The sequence below is a fragment of the Dryobates pubescens genome, chromosome 23 (assembly GCF_014839835.1).
Source record: "Dryobates pubescens isolate bDryPub1 chromosome 23, bDryPub1.pri, whole genome shotgun sequence".
Classification (NCBI taxonomy): Eukaryota; Metazoa; Chordata; class Aves; order Piciformes; family Picidae; genus Dryobates; species Dryobates pubescens.
This window is the reverse complement of record NC_071634.1, coordinates 4,863,182-4,877,404: the sequence shown is the minus strand read 5'-3', so window position 1 is coordinate 4,877,404 and position 14,223 is coordinate 4,863,182. Positions and strand designations below refer to the sequence as shown.

At 54.5% G+C, this 14,223-nt stretch overlaps 1 protein-coding gene across 1 annotated transcript in view; it reads right to left on the bottom strand.

The window, feature by feature from the left end:
* The window catches only part of ADRA1D (adrenoceptor alpha 1D), a 42,897-nt gene extending 31,534 nt beyond the window's left edge, over nucleotides 1-11,363 (bottom strand). Inside the window, exon 1 of the mRNA XM_009907823.2 lies at nucleotides 10,170-11,363. Within this exon, the coding sequence (XP_009906125.1) occupies nucleotides 10,170-11,136 (967 nt within the window). The 5' untranslated portion in view covers nucleotides 11,137-11,363. The remainder of the gene's footprint in view (nucleotides 1-10,169) is intronic.
* Nucleotides 11,364-14,223: the final 2,860 nt, after the last annotated feature.

The following is a 14,223-nucleotide window of genomic DNA, read 5'->3' as shown; positions in this document are numbered from 1 at the left end:
CCAAGCCTGGTGCTAAACCATGACCCTCAGCACCTCATTCCCAGTGACTTCAGTGAATCAAGGCACTAGTTTTAGAATAGAATAGAATAGAATAGAATAGAATAGAATAGAATAGAATAGAATAGAATAGAATAGAATAAACCAGGTTGGAAAAGACCTTTGAGATCATCAAGTCCAACCTATCACCTAACACCATCTAATCAACTAAACCATGGCACCAAGTGCTCCATCCAGTCTCTTCCTAAACACCTCCAGTGATGGCAACTCCACCTGCTCCATCTCCTCCAGCACATTCCAATGGGAAATCACTCTCTCTATGAAGAATTTCTTCCTAACATCCAATATAAACCTCTCCTGGCACAGCTTGAGACTGTGTCCTCTTGTTCTTGCGCTGGTTGCCTGGGAGAAGAGACCAACCCCCACCTGGCTACAACCTCCCTTCAGGTAGTTGTAGAGAGCAAGAAGGTCTCCCCTGAGCCTCTTCTTCTCCAGGCTAAGCAACCCCAGCTCCCTCAGCCTCTCCTCACAGGGCAGGACACCTTCCAGCAGCTCAACTTCTTTCATAAACTGAGGAGCACAGAACTGGACACAGGACTCAAGGTGTGGCCTAACCAATGCAGAGTACAGAGCACAATGACTTCCCTGCTCCTGCTGGCCACACTGTTCCTGATCCAGGCCAGGATGCCATTGGCCTTCTTGGCCACCTGTGCACACTGCTGGCTCCTGTTCAGCCTATCAACCAGTACTCCCAGTTCCCTCTCTGCCTGGCTGCTCTCAGCCACTCTGACCCCCATAACCCTCAGCCCCTCATTCCCAGTGACTTCAGTGAATCAAGGCATTATTTTGGGACAGGCATGTGTTCAGGCCTGAGTGCCCAAATGATTATCTGAGGTCCAATATGCTGCAGCTCTTATAGCAGCCTTCTCTGGCCCTCAGCAGAGGGTAATGGGTAGGAAGGGAACCACACACACTCCCTTGGGCTCCAATTAATTGGGGTTTGCTGGCTATTTCCAAACACACCCAGAGTGTTTCCCTGGTGCCCTGCACTCTGGTGCCTGCTGCTCTAGGGCACCAGGAGTGAACAAACCCTTGTCAAGTGCTTTAGCTGCATAATTTGCTCGTGGGCTCGTTATCCATGTGTCTGCTTGTAATTCTCTCCTGTGCCCTTCTACAGGATGTTGACATGTCCTCCCTGGAGAGAAACCCAGCTCACAGCTGCTTTTCCACAGTATTCTCTCTAGACAGACACATCCAATGCAGATGATTCCCAGCCAGGTCCCCTGTGCCTGGACTGCTCCTGCAGTGGGCTGTATACACCCATCTGTTCCTGCACCATGCCCACCATCTATGTCCCTGCTGTCATGTCCTAGGAGTGACATTCTGGTGGGCTGCAACACAGCCCTGATGTCATTGCAGAAACTCTGAACTGGAAAAAGAGAAGCAGAAATCGCAACTGGAGGCAGCTTCAGCAACAGTATGACTTGCTTGGGAAAGCAAAGCCTCTTCCTGCACTGCCCTGCCATGAGAACAGTCTGGCAAAACAGGTCAGGAATGGTCTGGGGCCAAGTGATCTTCCCCTGAAAAAGGGAGGTGAGGTGCAAGACCCATCCCTCCCCTGTGATTTCAATGAATTTATGCTAATTTGGCATGGACCTGTTGGATGGAAACATCATCCAGTCGTAGACTGGTTTAGGTGGGAAGGGACCTCCAAAGGTCATCTGGTCTGAAACAGCCCTGCAGTCAGCAGGGACATCTGCAGCTAGGGCAGGCTGCTCTGAGCCCCAGACAATCTGACCTGGAATGCTTCCAGGGATAGGCATCTCCCACCTCTCTGGGCAACCTGGGGCAGGGTCTCACCACCCTCAGCATAAACAATTACTTCCCTCTCTCCTCTGAGTATCAATCCATCACCCCTTGTCCTGTCACAACAGGCTCTGCTAGGAGTCTGTCCCCAGCTTTCTGACTGGCCCCTTTAAGCACTGAAAGGCCACCAGAAGGTCTCCCTGGAGCCTTCTCTTCTCCAGGCTGGACAATCCCAGCTCTCTCAGCCTGGCCTCACAGAAGAGGGCTTCCAGCCCTCCCATCACTGTAAGTGCTCGGTGATGGCTCATCTGGGAACAGGACAGGACAGGACAGGACAGAATAGAATAGAACAGAACAGAACAGAACAGAATAGAACAGAACAGAATAGAATAGACCAGACCAGGTTGGAAGAGACTTTCAAGATCATCACATTCAGCTTTTCACCCACCAGCACCCCCATGTCCTTCTCCACAGAGCTGCTCCCCATCCCTTCATCCTCCAGCCTGTGTTGATACCAGGGATTGCCTCAACCCATGTGCAGCACCTTGCACTTGGCCTTATTGAACCTCATGAGGTTCCCAAGGGCTCACTTCTCAGGCTTGCTCAGGGGTCCTGTGGTACAAAGCAGAGGAGAAGGATCTTGCCCCTTACCTCTGTGACGCCAAATGAATCAAACTGGAGCCTGGTACCTAGATGCTCTTAAGATTCCATGTCTTTGCTGGCATTCTTAATGGGTGTGTGGTTCCTGTGGGTGAGGATCAATAGGGGATGTGTGGCAGATGGAACAGTTCATTGCAGCTGTTCTTGATCCAGCTTGATCTGATGCTCTGGGTCAAAGCGGTTGCCCATTCCTTTTGCCACGCTCATTCTGCCACTGCCACCATGACTCACAACATTTCAGGAGACATGAGACTGCCCTGACAACCAGAGTGACTGCATGGTCCATCTTTCATCCCCCTCCTTTTAAATCACATGTTTGATCAGGGCCTTCTGTGCATAATGAACCTGAGGAAGTTTGGTTTTCTATTGTGTTGTGATGGATTTTTAGTGATCATTTTCTGATGACTAACCAAGGGCTGAACTCACTCTGAAGCCTTCCTTCTGTGGGGGAGAGTAGAGAAGTTCCCTCTCCTTCACCATCCTCCCATGTCTGTAGGAAGTTGGTCTGTTGAGGACTTTTAGCACTTCCTCAGATGTGATTGAGATTGATAAAAGAATTCTGGTTTGGCTCCAACCTAAGCTTCCCCTGGGTCACTTTCAGGCCATTTCCTTCTGTCCTCTCACATTACTTGGGAGAAGAGACAAACCCTTTCAGGGAGCTGTAGAGACCCAGAAGGTTTCCCCTCAGACTCTTTTTCTTCAGGCTGAACAGCCCCAGTTCCCTCAGCTGCTCCTCACCAGTCCTGTTCTCCAGACCTTCCCCACCTTTGTTGCCTTTCTCTGGACCTACTCCAGCACCTCAATATCCTTCTCTGGTGAGAGGCCCAAAACTGAGCCCAGGATTAGAGGTATGGCCTCAGCAGAACTGAGCACAGGGAAACAATTACTGCCCAGCTCCTGCTACTGAGCACAGGGAAACAATCACTGCCCTGCTCCTGCTAGGATCCAGTCTAGGGTCCCACATTTTCACATTTTCACAGAATCACCAAGGTTGGAAGAGACCTCAAAGATCATCAAGTCCAACCTGTCACTGCAGACCTCATGACTAAACCATGGCACCAAGTGCCACATCCAATCGTCTCTTGAACACCTCCAGGGATGGGGATTCCACCACCTTCCTGAGCAGCCCATTCCAATGGCTAACAACTCTCTCTGGGAAGAACTTTCTCCTCACCTCCAGCCTAAACTTCCCCTGGCACAGCTTGAGACTCTGTCCTCTTGTTCTGGTGCTGGCTGCCTGGGAGAAGAGACCAACCCCCACCTGGCTACAACCTCCCTTCAGGTAGTTGTAGACAGCAATGAGGTCTCCCCTCAGCCTCCTCTTTTTCAAACTAGCCATCCCCAGCTCCCTCATCATTCTTCATCAGATTTATACTCTAGGCCTTTTCCCAGCTTCCTTGCCCTCCTCTGCCCTGGCTCCAGCACCTCCACATGTCTCTAGTATTGAGGTGCCCAAAACTGGACACAATACTCAAGGTGTGGCTTGGGGACACATGTCACAGCCAGGAGAGAACTACATCCTGCAGCTGGTGAACAGGCTGTGGAGGTAGAATAGAATAGAATAGAATAGAATAGAATAGAATAGAATAGAATAGAATAGAATAGAATAGAATAGAATAGAATAGACCAGGTTGGAAGAGACCTTCAAGATCATTGAGTCCAACCTATCACCCAACACCATCTAATCAACTAAACCATGGCACCAAGCACCCCATCCAGTCCCTTCCTAAACACCTCCAGTGATGGTGACTTCACCACCTCCCTGGGCAGCACATTCCAATGGCCAATCTCTCTCTCTCTATGAAGAACTTCTTCCTAACATCCAGCCTGAACCTCCCCTGGCACAGCTTGAGACTGTGTCCTCTTGTTCTGGTGCTGGTGGCCTGTACTGGGGCTGCTGGGCAGTTCAAGCTGCTTTAAAGGATCTTTGTAGATTATTCAACACAGAGACATGGTGGTTGCCAGCGTTTGGCAGGTACAGGGATCCTGCAATCTAAAATTATTGCCTATTTCAGCTTCTCAACGCTGAATAAATTACTCCTGAAAATAGGACTCCTGTGTAACCAAGGTGGAAACTATTCTGGACATACAAAGATAAATGCAAGCTCCCAGCAACACTGGTAGCAGAGCCCCTGCAGAAGTTTCTGATTGCTAAGTCAATGCCAAGTAGGGCTGGGGGTTTTCTTCCAGCTAACAATTTTACTTCTCACAGTCCCAGGGAGGAAGGGACCTGCAGACATCATCAAGTCCAACCCCCCTGCCAAGGCAGATTCACCCAAGGAAGGTCACACAGGAACACATCCAGGTGGGTTTTTAATGTCTCCAGAGATGGAGACCCCAACATCCTGCAGTGCTCCACCACCCTTAAAGTTCCTCCTCAAGTTTAGATGGAACTTCCTATCATAGAGTCATAGAATGAATAAGGTTGGAAAGGACCTCAAGGATCATCAAGTCCAACCTGTCACCCAACACCTCCTGACTACTAAACCATGGCACCAAGCACCCCATCCAGTCTCTTCCTAAACACCTCCAGGGATGGGGACTCCACCACCTCCCTGGGCAGCACATTCCAATGGCTAACAACTCTCTCTGGGAAGAACTTTCTCCTCACCTCCAGCCTAAACCTCCCCTGGCACAGCTTGAGACTCTGTCCTCTTGTTCTGGTGCTTGTTGCCTGGGAGAAGAGACCAACCCCCACCTGGCTACAACCTCCCTTCAGGGAGTTGTAGAGAGCAATAAGGTCTCCCCTGAGCCTCCTCTTCTCCAGGCTAAGCAACCCCAGCTCCCTCAGCCTCTCCTCACAGGGCTGTGCTCGAGGCCACTCCCCAGCCTCGTTGCCCCTCTCTATGTTCAAGTCTGTGCCTGTTACCCTTTGTATTGTCACTGGGCACCACTGAAAACAGCCTGGTCCCATCCTGACACCCACCCTGTAAGTATTGATCAGCATTGATGAGATCCTCCCTCTCAGTCTTCCCTTCTCCAGACTAAACACCCCCCCCGCCCCCATTCTCTGAGCCTTTCCTCAGCAGCTTTGTAGCTCTTCTCCCTAAAGAAGTCTAATGAGACAACAGTCAGCCAGCAGTGTGAATCAACCATCACCTCTGGCAAGCTCACATCAGAGAGCAAAAAAACAAAGGGCTTTGGGCTATTTTCAGGAGAAACCAGATGACCTGATTGTTTCATTCTAATGAGACAGCTCATTCTGAAACCCACCTGAGTGCTCACTTCCCCCTGATCTTCCACTCATTCTTAAATTGCAGCAAGGTATTTCACTTCAGCTGATTTGTGTTTCTCAGAAGTGGTTTGCTTTCATCTCAAACCAGGTGTCCAGAGCCTTTCCAGTTGGCCCCCAACCATTTCACAGAACTTGGCTCCAACAAATCAATCCCAAAGCTGCTCACTTAACCCTTTCCAGTCTCCTTTTCACACATTCACACAATCTCAGATTGCAGTGGGTTGGAAGGGACCCACAAAGGTCATCTTGTCCCCTGCAGGCGGCAGGGACACCTCCCACCAGAGCAGGCTGCCCTGGGACACATCCAGTTTGATCTTGAATGTCTCCAGGGATGGGGCCTCAACCACATCCCTGGGCAGCCTGTTGCAGTGTTTCACCCCTCTCATTGTAAACAACTTCTTCCCTATGTCCAACCCAAACCTCCCCTGCTCCAGTTTCAAACCATTGCTCCTTGTCCTATCCCCACAGGCCCTTCTGAACAGTCCCTCCCCAGCCTTCCTCTAGGTCCCCTGCAGATACTGAAATGCAGCTCTATGGCCTCCCTGGAGCTTTTTCTCCAGGCTGAACAACCCCAACTCTCTCAGCCTGTCTTCACAGCAGAGGTTCTCTAGCCCTCTGATCATCTTTGTGGCCCTCTTCTAGACCCTCTCCATCAGATCCACGTCCCTCTTGTGTCAGGGACCCTAGAGCTGGACACAGTGCTCCAGCCAGAGCAGAGCAGGGGGTCAGGATTTCCCTCTCTCCTTCTGCTGGCCACATTTCTTTAGATGAAGCCCAGGATGCTATCAGCCTTCTGGGCTGCAAGTGTCCAGCTCATGTCCAGCTTCTCACCCACCAGCACCCTCAAGTCCTTTTCTGCAGGGCTGCTCTCAGTCTCATCACCTCCCAGCCTGCATTGATAGCAAGGGTTGCCCCAACCTAGGTGCAGAACCTTGCACTTTGCTATTCTATTCTATTCTATTCTATTCTATTCTATTCTATTCTATTCTATTCTATCCTATTCTATTCCATTCTATCCTATCCTATGCCATTCCATTCTATCCTATCCTATGCCATTCCATTCTATCCTATCCTATTCCATTCCATTCTATTCTATCCTATTCTATTCCATTCTATTCTCTAGATTCTCCTCAGCCACGTCTCCAGCCTGCCCAGCTCCCTCTGGATGGCACCCAGCCTGTCCTTCAGCCTTTTCAAGGAGAAATGTTTCAGTTTGTGGATTCCTGGTGAACTTTGCTGATTTCTCTTCCTCCTGAGCTGTAAAATTGGAGAGCAGACCTTGCAGCAGTTCCTGTTCTCCTTGCATTTAGTGCTGAATGTCTCTCAGATTTGAGTAGGAAAAGGCAATTAATAAAAGGGGGGGTGGGGGTGGGAGAAGGGGAAGGGGGATGGGAGAAGGGAAGGGGGGGTGGGAGAAGGGGGGGGGGATGGGAGAAGGGAAGGGGGGGTGGGAGAAGGGGAGGGGGGATGGGAGAAGGGAAGGGGGGGTGGGAGAAGGGGAAGGGGGATGGGAGAAGGGAAGGGGGGGGTGGGAGAAGGGGAGGGGGGATGGGAGAAGGGAAGGGGGGGGGTGGGAGAAGGGAAGGGGGGGTGGGAGAAGGGGAAGGGGGATGGGAGAAGGGGAAGGGGGATGGGAGAAGGGGAAGGGGGATGGGAGAAGGGAAGGGGGATGGGAGAAGGGAAGGGGGGGGTGGGAGAAGGGGAGGGGGGATGGGAGAAGGGAAGGGGGGGTGGGAGAAGGGGAGGGGGGGGGAGCCCACAGGCAGCATGTTTTGTAGTCATAAAACAAATGAACTTCTGCTGTGTTTATGTTGTAGGTATAATACAGCAGGAAGCCTCCCTCAAAGCCTTGTTGATAGGGAACTTGGCAAGTGGCGTGCATGGGGGTGGTAAATGGCTTTGTGGGAGGTGCTAAAGGCATGAAGTTTGGGTTTTTAGCTGGTGGAAATCAGTGTGTCTCCTTTCACTTCAGTGAGTTACAGCAGTGGAGAAGCTGCTTCAAGGGTTTCAAGGGAGAACACACACAGTAAAATGAAATAAAACAGTTTGGGTTTTTTTTTCCTTGCTGGTATTTGCCTGATGTTTGTTCTCCATCTACAAGCACCAGGAATAACTCAGAGGAGCAGGACCCCAACTCCCAGTTTCCCTCTTGCTGTAAGTATTAAAGAGGTGAGTAAGGTTTGGAGCTGGTTCCTGCCCTGCTGATCAGCCAAGGAGGCCAGTGTCAGCCTGGGGCTGCTCAACCTTTGAGGGCTGGCACCTCCCAGGGCCAGGCAATTCCCAAACTCTTGATTTGCAGGCTACAAAAATCCCCCAATGCACCTGATTAATGAAAGGGAGGCTGAGGCATGGTCAGCCAGGACAATTCATCCTGGGTCTTCCAGAGAATGAAGCTCACTGCAGCCTGCCTGCTCCCTGCTGAGCCCTATCACGAACTTCCCTGCTCACACAGAAGGAAAACTCTTCAGAGCAGCAATTTCACCTCTACAGAGAACTGAGAGAAACTCTCCAACCACTGCCCTCACCCAGAGAAAGAAACTGAAGCAAAGAGCAACCAGACAGCAGTGTGGTGGGACCAGACACCCTTCAACCCTGATCCACCATCAGGGACACCTCAGCTCTCAAGGCAGCATCAGTCCTGGGGAACTATCCTATCCCACTGGTGGGGATTGAGTGACCTTAATGGGTGTCTAACAGTCTTGGGCTCCAGCTGACCCCAGGGGGATAGGCACAGAGGTCAAAACCAGCCCTGTGATCAGGATGCTGTTCTTACTGACTCGAGAGGCAGCCTCGAGTGAGAGGATTGGAAAGATCCCGAGCAAAAGTGCAGACCTTGCTGTAAGGTTTCTCTGGCTGCAGGGCTGGCTGGACATGTGTCCCTGGTGGGCTGTGGGACACATGGGTCCCACCCAGCAGACGGCTTGACAGAGCTCTCCGCTTCGCTGAGCTTTGCATGAAGGTCAAGCCGGTGAAGCTGGTTCAACCTCTGTTTCCCACCCTAGGTTTAGCTGCACTTCTCCAAAGGGTTAATCAGGCCCTCTGAGCTGGGTCCTGTTGTTAGATGAGGTGATGATGAAGAGGCTTTCCTGCACCAGCAGCCCTGCACTCCATGGGCCACGGGTAGTACTGGTGCTGGAAGGGGATGCTGCTTTGGACATCACACTTCCCTGCTGGGCTCTGTGCCCACTCAGCCACCTCTGCACGCAGGAGGCTTCATCGTTTCCACCCACACAAGCTGCCAAACTTCAGAGCACAACCCATCAGACAAGTCCAAATGAGCAGCCAGTGACACAAGTACCATGGCAGCCTTAGGAGCTGAGGACATAACTCCTGGAGGGGTTTGGACCACACCTGGGAAATCACCTCAGACTATCACCCTTGTAGATGAGACCTGGTTCTGCTCCTGGTCCCTGCACAGCACTGACAGCTCAGGAAGTCAGTGAGGCTTAAGCTTCAGCCTCTGACAAGCTCCCTGGGGGGCATCAGACCTCACTGATCTCCAACATCATCACCAGCTGGCAACAGAGGTGGGAGCCCAGTGCCCACAGAGGCAGATCTGGCTGCCCTTCCCCCAGGCTGGGAGGAAGGGAGGCAGGGAAGAAGGCTGGCAAAGCTGTTTGGAGACCACTGTGCATAATTACAGCCTGTTTGAAACAGAGCTGCTTCCTCCTTAGCCTGAACTTCATTAATTAAACTGCTGTGTGCAGAACGAATTAATTAAACCAATTATTAGGCTGCGAGTTTATTCATTGGCTGTTTACTTTGGTTGATTACTTGACTCTGATTAATAAATATTGAAAAACCTGCTAATTAATTGAATTAATTCACCACTGCCTTGTTCACTGATCAGTTACCGATCCCTCACCCCCACAGCTTCACTTGTGCCCTGCCAAGTCCATCCCAAGGAGCAGGTCTCCAGGGGCTCAACCCTGGGCAGTGGGGCAGGGAACAGAACAGAATTAACCAGGCTGGAAGAGACCTTTGAGATCATCGAGTCCAACCTATCACCCAGCACCATCTGATCAACTAAACCATGGCACCAAGCACCCCATCCAGTCTCTTCCTAAACACCTGCAGTGATAGTATCACAGTATCACCAAGGTTGGAAGAGATCTCAAAGATCATCAAGTCCAAGCTATCACCCAACACCTCATGACTAGACCATGGCACCGAGTGCCAGGTCCAGTCCCCTTTTGAACACCTCCAGGGATGGTGACTCCACCACCTCCCTGGGCAGCACATTCCAATGGCCAATCTCTCTTTCTGTGAAGAACTTCTTCCTAACATCCAGCCTAAACCTCCCCTGGTGCAGCTTGAGACTGTGTCCTCTTGTTCTGGTGCTGGTCACCTGGGAGAAGAGACCAACCCCCACCTGGCTACAACCTCCCTTCAGGTAGTTGTAGAGGGCAATAATGTCTCCCCTGGGCCTCCCCTTCTGCAGGCTAAGGGGTGGGGGATGTGGGCCACTCACCAAAAGGCAGGACAAAGAAGAAGGGGAACCAGCAGAGGATGAACACCCCAACGACGATGGCGAGGGTCTTGGCTGCTTTTTTCTCACGGGAGAACTTGAGGAGCCGCACGGAGAGGGAGCTCCTGAAGTTGTTGCCCTTGCTGCGGCTGCTGGAGAGCGGGTCCTCCAGCACGCTGCGGCAGTGGATGCGCAGTACCACCTCCATGGACTTGTTCCTCTCCTTCTTGACCCCTGCCTCCAAGCTCCGGGTGGTCCGCCTGGCCACCACGTAGATCCTGAAGTACATCACCAGGATGACCATGAGGGGCAGGTAGAAGGAGAAGAGGGAGGAGAAGAGGGCATAGCCTGGCTCCTCCGTGATGCTGCAGATGCTCTCATCCGGCGGTGGCGGCTCCTTCCAGCCCAGCAGCGGCCCGATGGAGATGACCATGGAGGACAGCCAGACCACCACGAGGATGACCCCCGCCTTCCTCTCGGTCATGATCGTGGGGTACTTGAGGGAGTACTTGACGCCGATGTAGCGGTCCACGGAGATGATGCAGAGGCTCATGATGGAGGCGGAGCAGCACAGCACGTCCACCGCTGCCCAGATGTTGCAGAAGATGCGCCCGAACACCCAGAAGCCCAGCACCTCCAAGGTGGCCGAGAAGGGCAGCACCGTGGTGCTGAGCAGCAGGTCGGCGATGGCCAGGTTGACGATGAAGTAGTTGGTGACCGTCTGCAGGTGCCGGTTGCAAGCCACCGAGAGGATGACCAGGATGTTCCCCACGATGGCCGAGAGGATGAAGACGGCCAGGAAGACCCCGACGCCCACTGCCTGCACGTCCAAGGCGAAAGTCAACGTGGTGCTGTTGTCCTCAGGGATCTCCTCACCTTGCAGCCCCCAGGACCGGTTGGCGCCGCTCTGGCTGCCTTGTCCTGTCCGGTTCCCACTCAAGCTGCCATTGCTCAGCTCAGGGAAAGTCATTGTAGAGAAAGTCCGGGCTCCATGGAGGGCGAGGAGAAAGCGATGCCGAGGTGCAGCCCCCCCGGCATGATCCCTGCAGCCCCCTCCAAGACTCGTTCGGCACCTTGTGGGGCAAGTCTGGGTCCTCCCCAGCTGGGATGGAGGGCAGGAATGTTTCTCACCCCGGCCGGGATGGAGAGCAGGAAGGTTTCTCACCCCAGCCGGGATGGAGAGCAGGAAGGTTCCTCACTCCAGCTGGGATGGAGGCAGGCAGGCAGCTCCTCACCGCCCCCCCCCCCCCCCTCCCCCCAGCCCTCTTCACACCGGCCAGCCCCGCTGCATCCTTCCCCGCCACTGCCTCAGCCCCGCCGCCGGCCCGCCCCGGAGGGCAGCGAGCTGGGTCCCCCCCGCCGCTGCCTTCGCATGCTCCGGGGGGGCTGCGCTGGGCAGCGGCCGGCAGCGCTCGGCTGCTCCCTTCCTCTTCCCGCTCCTCCGGGAGAGCTCCGGGAGGGGCCAGGGAAGGGCGGGCTGGAGGGAGGGGTGAGCCGGGCTGTGGTGGGGGGGTGCTGGGAGCCGCGGGCGTCAGGTGCCGCCGCAAGAGGAGAAGGAGGCAGCGCTGCTTTGCGGGACGAGACGAGCCCGGGACAGGGTGAAAACGCAGCAGCACCGGGCTGGGGAGGAGAAGCGATGCGGCGGGGACGGGGGGCAGGCAGGCACTTGCGGGGCAGGCACTGCTTTGGGGAGCAGGCACCCACCCGGGGACGTGGTGGGGAGCAGGCACAACTTGAAGGTTCGGGAAGCGACGGAGGGGGCTGGCAGCTACTGGAGGGGAGCAGCACCCCCAGGGGAGGAGAAGCAGCCACTCTGAGCGGGGGCACAGGCAGCGCTGGGGTGCGGGCACCCTGGATTGATGGGGGGTGTGGGGGTATGCGTGGGAAGATTCCCCCGGGGGTGCAGCCGCCGCTCCGTCCGCCGCCGGCAGAGGGCAGCAGAGCGCAGGGTTTGCGGGGCCGTGAGACACCCGTGGGGGGCTGCAGGTGCGATGGTGGGGGGGCTACAGATGGAGGTGTGCTGGGAGAGGGACAGGCTGGAGATGGAGGTGTGCTGGGAGAGGGACAGGCTACAGATGGAGGTGTGCTGGGAGAGGGACAGGCTACAGATGGAGGTGTGCTGGGAGAGGGACAGGCTACAGATGGAGGTGTGCTGGGAGAGGGACAGGCTGGAGATGGAGGTGTGCTGGGAGAGGGACAGGCTGGAGATGGAGGTGTGCTGGGAGAGGGACAGGCTACAGATGGAGGTGTGCTGGGAGAGGGACAGGCTGGAGATGGAGGTGTGCTGGGAGAGGGACAGGCTACAGATGGAGGTGTGCTGGGAGAGGGACAGGCTACAGATGGAGGTGTGCTGGGAGAGGGACAGGCTACAGATGGAGGTGTGCTGGGAGAGGGACAGGCTGGAGATGGAGGTGTGCTGGGAGAGGGACAGGCTGGAGATGGAGGTGTGCTGGGAGAGGGACAGGCTACAGATGGAGGTGTGCTGGGAGAGGGACAGGCTACAGATGGAGGTGTGCTGGGAGAGGGACAGGCTACAGATGGAGGTGTGCTGGGAGAGGGACAGGCTGGAGATGGAGGTGTGCTGGGAGAGGGACAGGCTACAGATGGAGGTGTGCTGGGAGAGGGACAGGCTACAGATGGAGGTGTGCTGGGAGAGGGACAGGCTACAGATGGAGGTGTGCTGGGAGAGGGACAGGCTGGAGATGGAGGTGTGCTGGGAGAGGGACAGGCTGGAGATGGAGGTGTGCTGGGAGAGGGACAGGCTACAGATGGAGGTGTGCTGGGAGAGGGACAGGCTGGCGATGGAGGTGTGCTGGGAGAGGGACAGGCTACAGATGGAGGTGTGCTGGGAGAGGGACAGGCTACAGATGGAGGTGTGCTGGGAGAGGGACAGGCTGGAGATGGAGGTGTGCTGGGAGAGGGACAGGCTGGAGATGGAGGTGTGCTGGGAGAGGGACAGGCTGGAGATGGAGGTGTGCTGGGAGAGGGACAGGCTACAGATGGAGGTGTGCTGGGAGAGGGACAGGCTGGAGATGGAGGTGTGCTGGGAGAGGGACAGGCTACAGATGGAGGTGTGCTGGGAGAGGGACAGGCTACAGATGGAGGTGTGCTGGGAGAGGGACAGGCTGGAGATGGAGGTGTGCTGGGAGAGGGACAGGCTGGAGATGGAGGTGTGCTGGGAGAGGGACAGGCTGGAGATGGAGGTGTGCTGGGAGAGGGACAGGCTACAGATGGAGGTGTGCTGGGAGAGGGACAGGCTGGCGATGGAGGTGTGCTGGGAGAGGGACAGGCTGGAGATGGGACTGTGTTGTGAGGCTGCCATGTACTCCCAGCCCCAGCATCCCATGAGGAGTATGTCCTGCAACGCTGGTAGATCTTCCCAACCCTAGCATCCCATAAGGAGGGATGTCCTTCAAGGCTGGCAGATCCCTACTAGCCCCAGCATCACCCCAGGAGGGATGTCTTGCAGGGCTGGCAGGTCCCTTCCAGACCCAGTATTTCACCAGAAGGATGCTCTGCAAGATCTCCCCTCTTTCCCCACATCCAGGGCTTCCAGCTAACCCTTTCCATGCTAACCCTGCTCCTCCTGTCCTGCCACTCCAACCCAGGCATCCTTCTCAGGCTGCCAGCATGGGCTGCCCCTCAAGCAGTTCATTCCAAAAGCAGTAGGGTCACCCAGCCTCTCGTGTTCAGGGACAGGATGTGATGGGCAGCTCCACGTCTGGGACTTCACCCTGCTGCAAGACTTGGAGAAGGCAGCTCGTGACTAAAACATATAGGCACATATTTCTGCCTAATTTAAACAGGCTTGGTTCTTTTTCCCACTGATAAAAGCAGATCCTGTTTACACTGGTTTCCTCCCAGTGACCCTACTCTCCAGCCTCCATACGTTGCAATGGGGACTGACCACAGGGTCTCTCCCTCAGCTCCTTCTTACTGTACACAGGAAATATTTCCTTGGAGTTTGTTTATCCCTGCTTTTTTCAACTTCCAGTTTCAATAAAATGCTTTTAAAAGGGCAGTGCAAGTGGACAGTGAGGTGGTTTCACTTGGGCTC